This window comes from Lacerta agilis, chromosome 3 (genome assembly GCF_009819535.1).
Source record: "Lacerta agilis isolate rLacAgi1 chromosome 3, rLacAgi1.pri, whole genome shotgun sequence".
Taxonomy (NCBI): Eukaryota; Metazoa; Chordata; class Lepidosauria; order Squamata; family Lacertidae; genus Lacerta; species Lacerta agilis.
The window spans coordinates 104320041-104338632 of NC_046314.1; the positions used below are offsets into that span (position 1 = coordinate 104320041).

General features: G+C 42.7%; 1 protein-coding gene across 3 annotated transcripts in view; it reads left to right on the forward strand.

Moving 5' to 3' along the window:
- The window catches only part of PPP1R21 (protein phosphatase 1 regulatory subunit 21), a 38015-nt gene that overhangs the window by 7684 nt on the left and 11739 nt on the right, over window positions 1–18592 (forward strand). The window contains exons 4-16 of one of the 3 annotated variants that reach the window (XM_033145065.1): window positions 468–569; window positions 4401–4565; window positions 4929–4987; window positions 5730–5824; window positions 8115–8167; window positions 9616–9765; window positions 10500–10601; window positions 10965–11053; window positions 12216–12352; window positions 13315–13407; window positions 14548–14675; window positions 15985–16137; window positions 17622–17714. In XM_033145065.1, the coding sequence (XP_033000956.1) occupies window positions 468–569; window positions 4401–4565; window positions 4929–4987; window positions 5730–5824; window positions 8115–8167; window positions 9616–9765; window positions 10500–10601; window positions 10965–11053; window positions 12216–12352; window positions 13315–13407; window positions 14548–14675; window positions 15985–16137; window positions 17622–17714 (1419 nt within the window). The remainder of the gene's footprint in view (window positions 1–467; window positions 570–4400; window positions 4566–4928; window positions 4988–5729; window positions 5825–8114; window positions 8168–9615; window positions 9766–10499; window positions 10602–10964; window positions 11054–12215; window positions 12353–13314; window positions 13408–14547; window positions 14676–15984; window positions 16138–17621; window positions 17715–18592) is intronic. The other 2 variants (XM_033145066.1, XM_033145067.1) reach the window with 2 other exon arrangements.

The window sequence follows — 18592 nt, forward strand, 5'->3', positions numbered from 1 at the left end:
GCTCTGGGTTCATGAGTCCATGTTGCTCACTGCTTCCGTGAAACTGTGGCCGTCCAGATGTTGCTGAACTACATCATAGCTGTCAACCTTTCCCTTTTTTGCGGGAAATTCCCTTATTATAGCATTGGGAAACAGCAGGGAGGGTTGACAGATATGCAACTCCCAACTTTGGCCATGCTTGCTGGGTCTGCTGGGAGCTGTAGTCCAGCAACATCTGGAGGGCCAAAGGCTCTCCATACCTGGCCTAACCTATTCAGGGAAGAGCTAGTGTCGTGACTGAGGAATGAGGAAGTCCCAAGTTGAAAACTGACTCTCTAGTCCATTCTATAGTAACTCTAAAGAAATCCCATGTATGAAAACTGTAAGCAGTTCCGATATTTTGCTGTACTAACTATCCACAGGAGCTATGATTATAGAGTAGTCTTTAATTACATTCAGTAAGCAGGAATGCTTTTGCTTTCTCTTAGAAGACCGGCGAACCGGCATCCCAGTTAAGCCAAGAACAGAAAAACGTATTTGATGAAGATCTTCAGAAGAAAATAGAAGAGAACGAGCGACTGCATATTCAGGTGTGTAATTTGGTAGTACACAATATATTCTATGGCTATTTAAATTCCATGGCAACTTGTACAGGAGGGGGTACCGTTGTGATGTGCCCACTGAGGCCTTCTCTGGCACTCAAAGGAGTCCCTCCCTTGCCCCCTCCCTAAAGTAAGGCATGAAAGAAACATATTGTAGCAAATAAAGGTTGCATTGTGGACTTGGTTATGGTGTTTGTGTATGTGTGTGTGTTGCCCACAATAGTTTATCCAGTTTGGAAAAGGTGTCCACCAAAAATGGTTAGCAACCCTGGTGGGTAAGACTTTTAGAAGAAATCATCCAAGGCTGTCTTTTAGGCAAGATTGGCCAATTTGTTCAGTGACTCTGCTGTGTTTTGAAATACTTCGGTTTGTGCCCATGAACTCTGGTAGTCCACAACCAGCAGTGCTGTCTAGAAATGTATAACTTCTAAGAAACATTAAACAACAGAATGACCCATCTGCCTTGTGCCAGTTCTGCATTTTGGAACTTTGTTTCTCACAGCGTCCTGACTTGACTGTTTCAAGATGCCCTGCTTTCTTTGAATCCAAAAATATATATGCCAAATTTGTACTAAGCGAATGCAAGACACTTGGTACATCATAGAATCAGAACAAATCCAGTATTCTCTAATGTAGGGGTGAGAAATCTGAGGCCCAGGGGCTACGTGTGGATCTCTAAGCCTCTCTGTCTCGCCCCCTGGACTCCCCAGGCCACCCTCCTCCCTGACTCTGCTTTACACCCACCTCCAGCACTTTTGCATGCTCTCGAACTCTGACAGTGACTCTTGCTTGCCTGGGTGGAGAACAGAGAGAGAGGAGCGTGTGCAGAAACTTACCTACTGTACCAAGGTGAAAATTTACATTCAATGCTATGCCCACTTTTGGCTGAGATCCTGCTCAGAAGAGAATGTGACCCTCTGGCTGAAAAAAGATTCCACACTTCTGATCTAGTCCAAACCCATTGTGCTTCACCTGGGGGGAGACACCTTGCCCCGGTAGTAGTAGTAGTATGCCCCGGTAGTAGTAGTAGTAGTAGTAGTAGTAATAATAATAATAATAATAATAATAATAATTTATTTATACCCCGCCCATCTGGCTGGGTTTCCCCAGCCACTCTGGGCGGCTTCCAACAGAATGTTAAAATACAATAATCTGTTAAACATTAAAAACTTCCCTAAACTCATCAACTCTCCTCTCCTCTGAAGTCATAAAACATTTCTCTGTTGCTTTGGAGGGTAGGGAAGAGATGGAGGAAAGACTGTGGGGCTATTTTGCCATTTTATTTCACTAACAAAAATTATACACTACTTTAGAAACAAAAACCAAGCAAAAACCTCAGCATTTTACAAGGATATGTTTTGTCCTGATACCGCTTTTTCCAAGTAGTTTCTGTACTTGAAGACCAGAGGGAATAGAGACAAAAGGTGCACATATGGAATAGTCTCTTCGTCTTTGTGTGTCTTTTTCGAGCAAAAGCAGCTCAAGTGAGGAGAGGGAAGCAGTAGCTGAATCCTCTGTTCCTCCTTCCTAGGGAAAAGCTTGAGATGAGTGCCAGAGCCAGACCTCTGTCTGCTGCCAGATATTTCTTGTAGAGGGGAAATGTTGGCTTGAGGGCAGGGAAGCTCACTGGTAAAACTAGTTGCTAACAAGTGGCATGTATAACATGTGGCTTTCACTGCATTACTGGAGCTGTTTGCCCTAAATGCATCTGTTGGTGTCTCTGCTGCTTGGATAATGCACAGATTGATCTGTGGCTGGCTGGTCTCCTGTCTTCTGGAGAGAGGCTTGGGCTACATCATCTTTCAGTTTTTCTTCGCTGACCAGCCTTTGCTGTACACATAGCTTAATGGTAGAGCACCTGCTTTGAATGCAAAAGGTCCCAGGTTAAATCCTAGGCGTCTCCAGGTAGGGCTGGGAAAAACTCTTGCCTGAAACCCTGGAGAGCCCCTGCCAGTCACAAAACACAATTCTAAGCTAGGTGGATCAATAGTCTGACTCTGTAAGGTAGCTTCCGTTCCTATGCAATCTGCAATGGCCATGACCCCTTCACCTGGCATAGGTCCCTGTCTTCCTGACTAGACACATTTACTAGCCATGCTACCTCTCCTTTCTCATCATTGCTCTAGCGATAACCAAAATACCTCCAAATGTAATGCTCAGAAAGCTATGTGCATTTAAGCTTACTCCGTTCGCACACCAGCTTCTTGCATTCTTTCTCATTTCCAGACTCTGGTCAAATTGTTTCTGTAGTATTTTTTTTGTCTTAGTTGCTCCTTTTCCAGCTTAAAGCTAAGTTCTCCCCTGCAGAAAGGGAGCAAAGGCTTCCAAGAAGACGGTTTCTGTGTTTGTTGCAAGTGCCTATAGACAAGCACCTGTGGTCTCAGTGGAGCCAGATAATTCTTCTCTTGCTGCTGTACATAAAGTTATTTTTGTGTAAATGTGTATTTGCATTTAAATGCATTAGGAACTCTTAAAGTAAAAAAAAATGGGCACGGCTATTGTTCCCTCCATCTCAGTACCTCATTGTTTAAATTTACTGAATGTCCATTCTGTCCTTTTTGAAGGGTATACCCCCGTCTTTATAACAACCCTGTGCTGTAGGACTGTGAGGTAGTGACTTGCCCAGAAAGCTTTATGGTTGAGCTGAATTTGAATTTGGCTCTCCCCGTTACATGTCCAATACCACATGGACACTCGCTTTACATTAAACATTTCTTAATTATTATTTTCTTGCTGAATCTGATTTGTTTTTCCTCTTCAGCACTGGATCTAATAATTTCTGGTATTTCAAACTTCTTCATTAAAAAAATAAATTAAAAACATCTACTTTTCCTGTCCGCAGGACAGCTAATTCAGAAGCAAAGCTTCCCCGTGTTTTCAGTGTATGTGCCTGTCCAGCTTCCAAAGACAGGCAAGGCTAGAGATTTTGGTAGTTGTGGAGGAAGTACTCAAATGTTATACTTGTTGGGGGGTGGATGGTGGGGGTGGAACTGTAAAAAATAACAATGATAAAGGTTTTAAAAAAAACAAAAAACCAAGAAGGTGAGAAAGCAGATATTAAAGTTGTGTGAATTTTCAGCATCTGTGTTTGAAGGATTCAGTATTGGGTTATGTCAGCATTAGATAATCTGTGATTAGGAGCTCCTGTGATTTTTACAAAAGTGGGTATATGCAGCAGGGGTGTAGCTTCAGAGGGATTATTAATGCCTTGATCCTTATCTGTTTTCTACCCCCCCCCCCCCCCGGCCAGGGTCACTTATATGGAGAATCTGAGCACAAATGCCCCGCATCACATCTAGTTTGGCCTTCTCTTGTTTTTCCCCAGTTCAAGAGCAAAAATACCAGTATACCCTGTTTCTCCTAAAATAAGACATAGCCATAAAATAAGCCATAGCAGGATTTCTATGCATTTGCGAAATATAAGCCGTTCCCCAAAAATAAGCCATACCCCGAAAATAAGCCATAGTGACGTGGTACCTCCCATTAAAACAGCCTGGAGAGGCGTGGCTATGCAGCGTACCGATGCGACACGGTTAAAATAAGACATCCCCTGAAAATAAGCCATACTGTGTTTTGTTAAGCGAAAAAAAATATAAGACGGTGTCTTATTTTAGGAGAAACACGGTAGTAGAAGTGTACCACTTTGGCAAAGTAAGGTTTTCGGCCTATGACGTTCCTGGAAACAATGGTGCCAGAAATTACTTATGAGCTGCAGCCCTAGGGGCATGTGCTTGTTCCAGTGTAGCCTTGGATCTGAGCTGCCCGCCCTCCCCTGGGTGATGCTCTGTGACAACTTCAGACTCTCCCTTGTTGTTTCAGTTCTTTGAGGCCAATGAGAAACACAATCTTTTGGAAACTGAGCTGAGGAGCAAGCTGGAGGTCTTGGAGATGGAGGCAGCGCAGCACCAAGCCGTGGTGGATGGCCTCACTCGGAAGTACATGGATACAATAGAGAAACTGCAAAGCGATAAGGCCAAGTTAGAAGTAAGTATCAAAGCTGTGTGTCCCCCTGTCCTAGATCTCAGACCACCAAGGCCTCTCCATCTCTCATGTTGTTGGCTTATTTGGGACTGGGAAAGTTCTTCCTTTTTCAATCAAAGTTTTATTTGCAGGTTGAGTGACTGTTTTAATTATACTTGTGTTCTTAAATTCTTTTACCTGGTGCTGATGTAACTACTCATTTTTGGTTTGAATGTTCTTGTTGTCATTCAACAGTGATTTCTGTGCTCTTTGGGGCAGAACTGTGGTTCATAAATGCTTAAAGTAATAAGACATACTCAAAATCTCTGTGTAGAGTTGGTTGTGCAAATAGCTATTGACAGCTCTGTTCTCCCTGCTTACCTTTAGATCAAATCACAAACACTAGAGAGAGAGGCCAAGGACTGCAGGGTTCGAACAGAAGAATGGTAATGCTCTTGACCTCTTTAAAAAATAAAGACGTGATTAGGAATTCCATTTTGTTGAGGCATATAGTGTTGTAAAACAATTATTGCATAGGCATGGGCATGAGAAGCAACCTTATATGGAGTCAGACTAGTTTTCGCTTGTTATTAATTAAGGTACCCTATAGGTCCAGGGTAGGGACACAGGTGGCTGTGGTCTAAACCACTGAGCTTAGGATTTGCCGATCGGAAGGTCGGTGGTTCTAATCTCTGCAACAGGGTGAGCTCCCATTGCTCAGTCCCAACTCCTGCCAACCTAGCAGTTCGAAAGCACATCAAAGTTCATTCAAGTAGATAAATAGGTACTGCTCCGGTGGGAAGGTAAACGGCGTTTCCATGTGCTGCTCTGGTTTTGCCAGAAGCGGCTTAGTCATGCTGGCCACATGACCCGGAAAACTGTCTGCGGACAAATGTCGGCTCCCTCGGCCAGTAAAGTGAGATGAGTGCCGCAACCCCAGAGTCGTTCATGACTGGACTTCACTGTCAGGGGTCCTTTACCTTTTTTTTAAATAGGTCCAGGGTGGGGAAATCTTTGCCTACCAGGGGGTCCAGTTTGGCCCATCAGGATTTTTCCCATACTCACCTGCCCATCAGCTGACATAACTGGTGAAACTTCATGGGAAATGTATGCATTTGGTTTTTTCAGCTTCAAGTAAGCACCCCAAAGCCCAGTAGTTAATGTTGTTGTCTTATTTTTATCACTCAGCCAGCAGCAGCTAAAGCACCTTCATGCGGACTTGAGCAGCAGATTGGGGGAGTCCTTGAACATCATCAGCGAAAAAGTTCCTTTCAATGATACCAGTAGGTACTGCATGGATTACCTTTGTTGCGTGCTAAAAAGAAACTACAGTGGTACCTCGGGTTACATATGCTTCAGGTTACATACTCTTCAGGTTACATACTCCGCTAACCCAGAAATAACACTTCAGGTTAAGAACTTTGCTTCAGGATAAGAACAGAAATCGTGCTCTGGCGGTGCAGTGGCAGCGGGAGGTCCCATTAGCTAAAGTGGTGCTTCAGGTTAAGAACAGTTTCAGGTTAAGAACAGATATCCGGAACAAATTAAGCACTTAACCAGAGGTACCACTGTTTAGAAAACTGAAAAGCTGAGATTTCCCCATCCCAATTCATCAAAAATAATTGAACTTAGTTTTGCCCAGTCAGCAACCAGACTTTGGCTGGAATTATGTTTGATAAGGCACACAGGGCTGCTGCTGAAAATGGCAGTGCTGTGTTAAATTTCCATCTCCGTTTCTGTAGTGTGTAGTACAGGTTAACCAATGTATGGATGCAATTACACAAATTTTCTGCCTATGCCAACAAATATGGAACAGGGGTAGTGAAACAATTGCAGTAATTGCACCAAGACAGGTACAGGTACCTATTAAGTGATGGGCAGGGCAAGGTGACAGATAGCTGCCCTTTTTGGCAGCTGCCCTGTGCTCCTAGTAACAGACTGTCTCTCTCATGCATAGTCTTCTGGGAATGCCATAACATTCTACATACAATCAAATGAGGGATGATGCAGTGAAAATTGTTATTAGGGCAGGGTGGCTGGGGGTAATCAAACAATTGCTGGCCACAGAATGAGCCACTGAATGGTGCTTGTCTCTCTTCTTTATTATTCCTTCATTAACATTGAAAGTAAAGGCTTGTTCCTGTCCCCTTCCCATGCAAAGAGATGCAGTTCCAGGTGGCACATCAGAGAAAAGTCCTGAGCCACTTGTTTATCCTCTGCGGCTTGCTTGAATAGCTGAAACCATTCATTGCTTGGGGCTTTTTGTACCTAAGACTCATCCACTTTCTACATACCCTCTAAAGACACAGGCCGGCAACCCATGGGACACTTGGTGAAGAGGTCTTCCCTGTACTTCCCAGCTTTGTGTTAGCCACTGCTTTGTTGTATTCCTGTTTATGAGAGCATATAAATGAGTGGGAGAGGCTGGAGACATCCCAGAGAGAGGTAGACTCTGCTGGGTGGGGGTGGAGGGAGGGAGGAATGAATGAGAGAGAGAGGGATGAATGTGTATGAATGAGAGAAGAGAGAAAAAGGGATGTTCCTGCCAACATTGGCTTTTGCAGGCCCCAATCACTTTTCTCAAGGGAATGCAGTCTCCATTCCCATAATAGTTGCATGCCCTTGCTCTCAGGGTCAGGAATGCTCTTGTAAACTGGCTATTGTGCTCTAAGTTCAGATTGTTAATGACACCTAGATAGGTATTTACTGTGGAAACTCGTCTTATCCCAGTAGACAGTTCCTAAGCTTTGGTGGCATTTGTTGTAGGTTTGGTTTTTTTTTTAAAGGCTAGCTTGTTGGGAATTAAGCCAGTTGTGGGTTTAGGTTTAATTGTCTTTTATTCCCGCAATTTAGCTTTGACGAGGCTGGGCGTTTTATAAGTTGTCTTGAATTTATTGTTACCACCTGAGCATTGAGAAACATAATTAGCTTAAGGTGACAAGGTGTGTGGCAAATGTTGCAAGTCTGCCAAGTGGAACTACTGAAATAGATGCTTGTTTTATGGATTAATGCCTACCATTAATTTAGGTGTCTCATTTGCCTTGCATACTAAGAAATCCATGTGCCTAATATAAATGGATTAGTGCACTGTATTTGCTAAAAAAAAACTGAGCTGTAAATTAGGAAGTTCTCAATCCAAATTTTAGTTCTTTGTGGCCTTAAGGTGGCCTTAAGTGTCTTCCATTTATTTATACAGATATTCCTCACCTACCTGGTATTTGAGACAGAAAGGTGGGATATAGTTTTAACAATATCATGCTATTATATTGTTGAAAAAGAACTTTAGAAATCCTAAGGTGATCGCGGTTGAAATGTGTTATTCTGTATATGTAGGTGTGGGTGTGGGTGTATGTTTGTTATGAAAATACCAATAAATTCTTATTAAAAAAAAAAAGAAATGTGTTATTCTGTAATGACACATGCACCTGCCAATATCCCATTCATTTATTTGAATTTTTAGCATTTTACTAGCTCTAGGAGTCAGCCGCTCAGCTTGAAAAAGATGCTTCTCTGTTCTTGAATGGCTCTCAGAGAGAGAAAATAATTGCTGTAATACTTTGATTCTTTTTGTAGGGTCTAGCCAGTATAATGCTTTGAATGTGCCATTACACAGTAGAAGGCGACAGGTGAGTAATAAACCTGAATTATTAACCTAAAAAGTTTGCAACATCTTTGGCTTAAGGCTTTGGGAAAGTGCAAAGCAAATAATATAACCATAGAACTATAAGGCAATGCATTTCGGACTTCTCAGGCACCTCATCGGGGACTGAAATTTAGTCTTTTGTTAGACTGCCTCCAATTTCCTCATACTGTGGAAGATCATACAAGAAATTAAACTTCTGTATTTGAAACTCCTTGATGAAGAACCCAAGAGATCTGAAACATGTTGGATATTAAGCTTTTTCCCCAAAGTCCTTTGCTTCTTGCCAACCCTTTATTGCCATTTGCCTGGGGTTTCCCATTTTGCCAGATCTTGGTTAATGCCTCCCAAGTATTCATGACTGCAAAAGGGGGGGGGTTAGGTAAAAGCTGTGTAAGATCGTCTGTTGGTGGCAACTTGACATAAGAGTAAAAAGAGCAGTCACCTGTTTTCAGAGGTAGAATGGGCTCTCCCAGAATTCTGCTCCTTGGAGATGACAAAAAGTCATTTGTCTCAGCCCCACCCACCCAAGACTGAAAAAGAACTTGGCATTAGTGCTGTAGATGAGGACAGAAGTACAGCACTGCTCCAGCTCTCTAGGTTCAGATTTTAATATGGTAAAACTTGCTGCTGTCTGAGTCTTTGCACGTGGTCTTCTAAACAATTAAGACAATAGAAGGATGCCTAGTAGAACACTACTTGTGAAGTATATTGGTTTTCATTCCCACCACAAAATGCATTCTGGTTTGGTTACTGAAAAATGAATGAGAAGCACCAATATATTTTCGGCCCCGGCCCCGGCCTGGTGGAACACTCTCTCACAAGAGACTAGGGCCCTGCGGGATTTGACATCTTTCCGCAGGGCCTGCAAGACGGAGCTGTTCTGCCAGGCCTTTGGTCGGGGTTCAGTCTGATTCTTTTCTTTCTGTATAAGAACAAGCATTTAAAGAGGCCTCCTACCCCACTCACAGGTCCTTTATAAGACCAGTGGTAACAGTTGGCCCTGGAGAATATCAACCACTCTCAATTTTACCTGTGGACTGCCATCTGTCCAGATTTTAATTTGCTCTGAACTAATTTTAAGATGTATTTTAACTTATTGATCGCCTGTTTTTATGTTCTTATGTTCTTTGTATACTGTCTTAGTTTCATGATGTTAGCCGCCCTGAGCCTGGCTCCGGCTGGGGAGGGCAGAGTACAAATAAAAAAATATCATTATTATTATCAACAAGATTTTGCCCGATACAATCAGATCACAGTGCTCTTATTCTGCTTCTTCAACAGAAGAACCTGTGCAGCAGGGAGGAGGTCTGTCATATTTGAATCTTCTGTTTGTTCAGTTAGGAGCAGTTCTGGGAAAGGCCTTTTGTGTAAAAGAGATTGCTCTCCATCAAAATAAGACTGAGCTGCATCACTGCTCTTTGTACCTTGCAGTTGAAGCTGCGTGACCTTGCTGGCCAAGCGCTGGCCTTTGTTCAAGACCTGGTGACGGCCCTTCTGAATTTCCATACCTACACAGAACAGCGAGTCCAGATTTTCCCTGTTGATTCTGCCACAGATACAATATCGCCATTAAATCAGAAGGTAAGCTGGCTTGGGGTGAGCTTTACGTAAAGAGATTAACGTGGCCATACGATAAGCGCATTGTGTGCCAGCTTGCTACATTTTTCTACAGCGGAATCTCCTTTCTTATTTGTGCAAAATTGTACAGAATGGAGTGAAAGTTTCTCACCGCACATTTCTGCCAAGGTAACACTACGGCTGCTTTGTAGGCAAAGGGTTCCAGGTTCGATCCCTGGCACCTCCAGCTGAAAGAGCAGTTCTCTCTCTGTCCAAGATGCTGGAAAGCCAGTTGAAGAATAAAAATAATAATTCCCAGATTCTATTTTTTTTTAAAAAAAAACTTTGTTATGTGATGTTGGGCAGTAATGTTCTGAGCTTCTGCTGCTGCATTGCTTTTATATGTATTCTGTTTTGAAAATATTTAACAGTAAGGTGCCTTAGGGAACCCTGTAGTGATGAAGCTGTGGGTTATAATTAAATAGTCGTAAGATGTGGTTTTGTAAATAAAATAAAATAAATCTTAACTTCCCTTGGCCAAAATGCTTGCATAGAGTTTTGCTTCAGGGTTTCTGAATGTTCCCTTTCTCTTACTTTCTCCCCCTCCCAGTCCCCATAGTCCAAAATAATCTATCCCCCACACCCCCAGCATATGGCAGCTCAAAAGCAGTGCTGGTAATTTGTTTTAACGCGAAATAGTTCCCATTACTTTGTAAGCAGTGCCTGCTGGAACCACTGATGGGTCTCTCTTGGTTCAGTTTTCGCAGTACCTTCATGAAAATGCATCCTACATTCGCCCCCTGGAAGAAGGAATGCTGCACTTGTTTGAGAGCATCACTGAGGACACTGTCACAGTCCTGGTAATACAAAGCCATCTTTAGCCATCTCACCCCTTGCATTTCCCTGCAAGACTAACTGCAGCCGTTTAGAGTCGTCAACAGGTTTTCCACACTTATCAGCCTATCACCCATTCCCACCACCCTTCTGAGTAATACCCCTCCCCACTCCCCCACTATATTTAAGGATCTGGTGACTTCTGTTTCAGTGTATCTGAAGAAGTGTGCATGCACACGAAAGCTCATACCAGGAACAAACTCAGTTGGTCTCTAAGGTGCTACTAGAAAGAATTTTCGATTTTGTGTTGTCTTTATTGTTCACATTCCATGTCTGACACAGGTTGCTGCTAAATACCTGAGACACATTTTCTTCTTTTCTCTTCAAAGGAGACAACTGTGAAATTGAAATCCTTTTCTGATTACTTAGCATCTTATGTCTGCTTTCTCAGGAAGATTCTTCCTTATCAGTTGAAAAGGTACTTTCCCCCTTTTTGATCCGCACAATGGGAACTATATTTTAGTGTGCTGCTCATAAATTACGTTAAGAGTCTGAGAGCAGCATGGTAACATACCTCTGGTTCTTGAGAATGTTCACAATGATGGTTGACAATGAATATTTCAAAGGTGGAGGCGGGAGGTGGGGAGTTACTTTATTTTATCATAGCAACTGTCATTATCTGTCTGAGAGGGCATTGCTTCCAGTGTTAGATTGCTTAATGTGAATCAGGATCTCTTGCGCAGCGTGTTATCGAATGGTCATACATTGATTACAATGGATCTATTCTATGACTAACATTGAATATCATCCAGAGTTTTAGCAGCTTTCGTATAAATGTCATTCTTCCCCCATGCATCTTGTTAGAGAGCCACCTACGTATTTATTTGTGTATATATATTTGGGCATTTTTACCCTACTCTTTAACCCAAAAAAGTTGCAAGAGTGACTTACAGAGATCAATAAGAAGACAGCCCCCATCCTCAGACTTACTATCAAAAATACATAGCACAAGAGGAAAATGTTTTGGAAGGGAGAAGGGAAAAAAACCTCAAGCACTAGTTCTTAGTTACAAAGTTCTTAAAATAATCAACTGCAGCAGAAAGTTTTTCAAGGAGAGACAGAAACAGAAGTTGTTGGTCTCTCAGCTGAGCCAACGGAGTGGCCTTGTTTATTCTCTTCCTCACCAACCTATAGCCTGCTGTAATGGATGCCGCCAGGTGAAAGTGATAAAGGTGCCTGACAAAGTTAAAAGCAGAGCTGTTTGCCTGTTTAGTAATTTTAACTGATTCTTTATCTGCCCTTTAAATTTTATTTATAAACATATAACTCACCTTTCCAACACAAAGCAATGTACAATGCTAAGAACTCAGACACCTAAAACCAATAAAATAGTACTGTAAAGAGAAAGGAATGCAAACAGCAGCATTTGAACCAGTTGCTTAAATTTATGTATCATTGAAGGATTGATATGGGTTCCTTTCTGACATTTTGAACAAACCCTCAATAGCCACTTGTTCAGAAAAGTACCCCACAATGTTTATCTCATCTTTTCTGAATATCATGTATTTTTTTTATAAAAAAAAAACAACCACTACCACCATAATACTCACTTTTAAAAACATAAATTCATATGTTCCTAGTTTGGAAGAAGAGTGTGAATCTTCTCTTTGCACAGCTGCGTTAAGAGCCAGGAACATGGAGCTGCAGAGAGACATGAAGAAGCTGACTGCAGTCTTTGAGAAGTTGCACACGTACATTAATCTTCTTGCCTTACCTAGTAAGTATCAGCAGCAGACCAGGGCAGCTGAAATACTGTATTGCAAAATCTAAAATTTCAAAATTCAGTGCGATAAGTATTAAATCTGGTGGGTGGGTGTTTCTGTTTTTGCCAGACCGACATCAAATTACATGCATGTCATTGCCTGCGTTTATTGTATGAAAGGATCTGGGGTATCTAGGGGTTTGTAGGCCATGGTGAGCAGTTAGCTTTTAGTCACTATTATGACTTTAATATAAATATTTAAGAATTATGCTCCAGTGATCAATCCCTCAGTCGTGTACCTTTCCTGGGCTTTTCTAGCTATGACAATGCTAGGATATATATATTTCTTGTTAACGTAACTTCCCTAAATTGTAGGTACAGTGTTTTTATCTGTGTACTTTGGTTGGAATCAACATTGAGTAAGAGTGAGACTTGTATTTTACACAAAGCGGACGAGAAACGCTTCAATTGATTTTATTGGAATACTCCATAATTTGGTTATGGGTAGTAGTATTTATAGGATTCCCTCCCTAAGCTCATCCAAATTCTCCACTTGACCAGGAATCTGAACTTCTCATGAACTTCAATAATTTAAGGGACTCGGATTCCTTCCCTGCTTTGGACTGAGGAAGCTGGATAACTGCTGAATTGCATATTGCTCTTTTACGGCAGCCTTTGCCAACCTAGTGCCCTGCAGTTGTTTGTTCTGGCAAGGGGTGATGAGCGCTGCAGCTCAAAACATCCTGAGGGCACCAAGTTCGTGAAGGCTGCTTTATGAACTCCTTCAGGGAATTATAGAGTTGGAAGAGAACCCAGGGGTCATCTAGTCCAACCGACTGCTGTGCAGAAATGCCCCCATCCTTTTAACGAAACCAGGCCTCTTATAAACTGTTTTGCTATTCTATTTGGCAAATGCCCCTTTTCTCCTTGACACTTGTCATTACATTTGGATTTTCTGCTCTTTGTACAACTTCCAGGCACAAATCCAGACCGTCTGCTTCGTACAAACTTCAGCTCTCTGCTCACATACATTGCTTCAACCCTTAATGGATTTCACGATGTCATGAAAGGTGAGACTTGCTGAAGGATATATAGCTTTTTTATTAAAAAAAAATGACACGTTAGCGCTCTGGTCGCTTAACACTTTATGGGTGGTGGGTGGATGTCATAAAGATTTAATGGCTTTTGCATGGTCGGCCTACCTAGTATGTGCATCAACAAAAGGGAGAAACAAATTATACTCAAACTAGTGCTTTAAACCCGTTAAATTAACGGGCGCTAGAACATATGTGGTGAAACTTTTTAAAAAACAGACTGCTCGCCCGCCGCCACTTGTAACGGCCGCTGCCGCTTAGAAGTACGTTCACGCGAGCGCGCACCCGCCATGTGCCCGCGCACACCCGCCGCTTCAACAGCTTGGCCCAGCCGCCCGAAGTCTCTGCGCTCCAAGTCCCAACGGCTGTCCGTGGGGCATATGCGCAGTAGCGCAATCCCACGGACACAGGGACTGGACGCAGAGACACTTGCACTTTATTAGTGTAGATACAGTGTTGTTGTTGTTGTTGTTTTACTGATACAAGTTTTCAACTATATACAAAAATAACTATAAATACTGGTAATGTATCTTTGTAATAACCCTGTGAAATGGGTCAGGGGTGGCCTACATTGACTTTTACCATGGAGTGTGAATTTGAACCTGAGTCTTTCTCATTGAAACCTAATTATCCCTCCACTACTCAGTACTGGCTCTCCACTGAAATCAGGGGAAAGTGTTTCAAGAAAATATCATGTAAGGTTTGAAGCACAAGGTTTATAGTGAAATTAAGTACTGCTAGCATAATGTAAAGGGTTCTGCCTAACTACACTGAAACAGAAGGTGTGAGGTCCATTTTCGTTAAGGGCAATACTCAATAATGAAAAGGTTCTAGCTACTTCCTACTATATTCTTCTTTCCTGTTGTCTAGGTGTGCCAGGCAATCTGGATTTGCTCAAAATATAGCTAGCTCAGTGGTAGAGCGCATGCCTTGCATGCAGAAAGTTTAATCTCTGTGGGATTGTCTCCACAGATAGTCGTATCTGTCTTTTGAAAGTGCTTTTCCAGGTAGAAAAAGTGACATTTAGCAAGAATTGGGATTTTCAGACTGGATCTGAATGAGAGGTTCGGAGGGCGGTGTGCACACCTGATGCAAGTTAATTCTTTCTGGTTTTAGATATTTATAAGCATTATAGTCAAAAAGCTGCTTTGGAACAAGACCTCCCCACAGCCACGCAGAAGCTCATCACCACCAACGACTGCATCTTATCATCTGTGGTGGCATTAACAAATGGAGCCGGCAAGGTAACTTCTTTTCTTACACAAAGCGCCCGTCACAGCAGCCTAAATCAGCATTGTGAAACTAACACGAGCTTCCAGCCTGTCTATGATGTATTTATATCTAAATTCATGCAAAAGTTCTCTTTTATTATCACAAATTGGAAATCTTTATAAAGGAGAAAGTTGTTGTTCTTGTGATGCATTCCTTGAGGGTGAAGCTTAGGTAAAGATAAAGGTACCCCTGACCATTAGGTCCAGTCGCAGACGGCGCTCATCTCGCTCTATAGCCGAGGGAGCTGGCGTTTGTCCGCAGACAGCTTCCGGGTCATGTGGCCAGCATGACTAATCCGCTTCTGGTGAACCAGAGCAGCGCACGGAAATGCCGTTTACCTTCCCACCGGAGCAGTCCCTATTTATCTACTAGCACTTGGACGTGCTTTTGAACTGCTAGGTGGGCAGGAGCTGAGACCGAAGAATGGAAGCTCACCCCACCGTGGGGATTCGAACCGCCGACCTGATTGGCAAGCCCTAGGCTCAGTGGTTTAGAGACCATAGCGCCACCCGCTTAGGGTGGTATAAAATTATGCAGCCAGAAAGTATGTTCATAAGGATGTAATGACATAAGAGCCCCACAGGATCAGGCCAGTGACCTATCTAGTCCAGCATCCTGTTTTCACAGTGGCCAACCAGATGCCTGTGGGGATCCCCAAAGCAGGGCATGAGTGCAGAAGCACTCAGTTGTGACTCCCAGCAGCTGGTATTCAGAGACACACTGCCTCCAATATTGGAGGGAGAATGTAACATCACTGCTTTGAAATGTGCCCCCCCCCAAGAATCAAGCAATATATAGTTTTAAAGAAATAAACAAATAGTAGTCATTGATGGCTTTATCATTAATGGATTTGTCTTATCCTCTTTTTAAACCAGTGAAGCTAGTTGCCGTCACATCACCTTGGAGCAAATTCCATGGTTTAAAATGTGGGCCGTATGAAGAAATTTTTTGTTTTCATTGTCCTGAATCTCGCACAGCTCAGATGGGCCTGGTTTTCTAGTATTATATGAGAAGGAGGAAACCTCCACTGCAGGCATGACCTGGCACACCTCTGTCATGTCCCCACAACTCACCTTAAAAAAAACAAACCTAAAAAGCTGCAAATGCTACAACCCGCTGTTAATCTAAAATGTAAGCAAATGGTTCCAGGCTTCTTGTGGTTTTGCTGAAGTAGGATGAAAGGGAACACATAAGCTCAGGACTCTCTCTGCATCTCATTCTTCTAGCTCTAAACTATCCAAACTTGCCCAGTATTTTAAATCTCTGCATTTGTATGTTTAGGTTGCTTCATTCTTCAGCAATAACTTAGACTGCTTCACTGCATCGCTGAGCTATGGGCCTAAGGGAGGAATGGAGTTTATCAACCCCCTCTCGGCGGAGTGCATGCTTCAGTACAAGAAGAAAGCAGCTGCTTACATGAGATTGCTGAAGAAGGTTTGTGCCTGTTCAAGAACAATAGCTGTAGCGCAGTGACTTGGATCCCTTGGACACGCTCTAAAAATCCTTTTGATGTGGGATTGGATTCTCTCCGCCCATGAAGAAGTGGTTCTTTGTTGCTGATGAAATCATTTTTTTGTTCCCGAGCTGTATACTTGCTTGGGGCAGAGCTTCAGGAAAGATTGTAGAGCGTGATGATTGTTGGATAAATACAAGACCAGTATAAGCAGCCTTTGCGCTCTCTGTTTATGGAAATATGGGTGGGTGGGGCAGGCTGAATGGGTGGAATGTCATTATTAGTTTGCGTGGGAAAATCTGGGCAGGGTGGTCTCACATCTTAGTCGAGTAGAGATTATCGACATTTGTTAGCTGGACAGGTTTGATATGTTTGCATAGGCCAAGGTTTGGGGATGGAGCTAATTAGGAGTTTAGTGTAACTAAAGCTGTTGAAAAGTTTGATGAGGCCACTGCAGGCTTATTGTCTTCCTTGTCTCACTGGTACCAGAGAGCGGGAGGAACATGAGTGCATCTTTTATTATGCCACAAATATCAACCTGGGTTACTTTGGAGTTTCTGTAGTTCTCTAAGCCACAGACTTGCATTGTAGGACTAGAACCCTTCTCCTTGCACAGAACCCCGCCACACCCCATCATGTCACACTTTAAACAAAATATGGAGGAGCACTCAAACACTGTATAAAGTTCATTCCACCTCTTCTCTGAAGCGGTCCAGTGGCAAATAAATCACATGAATCTGCTGACTTGTGTTTTTTCAGTCCCGAACTAGTCTAATGAAATGTGAATTGCGGTAAAAAATTAAAAACTCAGGCCGCTGTAAGTTAGTTGATTGCTTGTGGGTGGGGTTTTTGCTTATAGCTGGAAGAAAAGTGACAGTGGAGGCAGCTCCCAAATTTTAGTTCAGTTGAGTGGAATTCTTGGTCATTAGCTAGGAGCTGCTTTAAGGGCAGACCTGTTGCATGCTGACTCCCGTAGCATCCCATTAGACCCCTTGTCACCCGGTTTCAGCCCCTCTCTTACTATCGTTGACTCTTCACACCATCCTAATCCCACCCCCCTTCTTTCTGCCTGCTGCCAGCATCTCCCACAACTCTTTTGTTACCTTCATGCTTGTATGACAGAACTTCCGATGGAGTTTTCAGCTGAAAAACCTGCCATCCGAATGACATGCAGCTGTTTTCATTCATTGTTTGAGATCTGGTCCACGCATGGAATGCACAGTGGCCTTCTTCTGTTGCTTTCTGCCCAAGGCAATTCAGAGCAATGCTGCAGCTGTGCGTTTTCTCTTTGTTCTCTGCCTCCCCCCCCCAAAAAAGTGTAATACACCAGGCGCAGATGCCACCAGGGGCCTGGAAAGCATCAACAAATACTTTTGCTAGCAAGGGAGGGCAAGCGGGCGGGGGAACTTAACGCTTCCCATATGTAACCCAACTCACTGAAGTCATGTATATCTTTTGGCTCCAGCCGTGTTGCGATTCAGTGCCTTATGAAGAGGCCTTGGCCAACCGCAGAGTTCTTCTGAGTTCCACGGAGAGCAGAGAAGGCCTTGCACAGCAGGTATTCAATCGTCTGACACGTAGCTGTTCCTAAGCTTAGTGCGCTCACTGAAACTGTATTAAATTTGATAGTCTCACTGTCCTAACGTCGTTTAATGCTCATGGCAATGCATCTCTAAATAGGGAATTGATGGGTGAGTGTTTGCAAACTGTGCCAGTTTTGCATTTGTTCCTTTGTAAGGCTGTTCCACACATTATTGTTGTTGTTATACCTCACCAGCCACTCTGGGTGGCTTCCAATACTAAGAAAAATATTATTTTGTATTAACATACTTACTTTTAATGTATTTTTTCCCCACAAAATGTGCACCTATAAACAAAATATTAGTAAAAAAAATTGTTTATAAATGCATTTCATTTTAAAATATGTGAGTTTTTAAAAACAAATTTGAATAAGTTATCAAGTCAAAAAATGCATCACAAGATTTGTGGTGTGTGAAATCTGGAGGATAATGATGTTTGCAAAGTGTTTTATTGGGTTCAGTTTGCATTAAAATTCGCAAAGACTGAATATCTCAAGCATCCCTTGCCTAACTAGTGAAAGGGTTATGCTTGGCTCTAGACTTCCACATGCAGTCCAGGCTTGGTCTGAGTGCAGAACAAGGGGACTAGAGCAGGCAGGCATCTTGACAGTATGACTCTGAAAAGGTGAGTCTGCCATGAAGCTCACTAGCACTGTCTGATATGGTTATTCTTCTCTACATATGACGGCTTGGATCAAATCTCTCTGATTATCTGCTGTCCTACTTCACTTCCATCTTTCTTTGGTCTCAGGCTTATTGCAAAAAAAAGAAAAAGAAAAAAGGAAGGTCAAATGTGTATGAAATTGGACATTCCCCCCCCCCCACCACAACTCAGCAGACAGAAAAGGCGAATGGA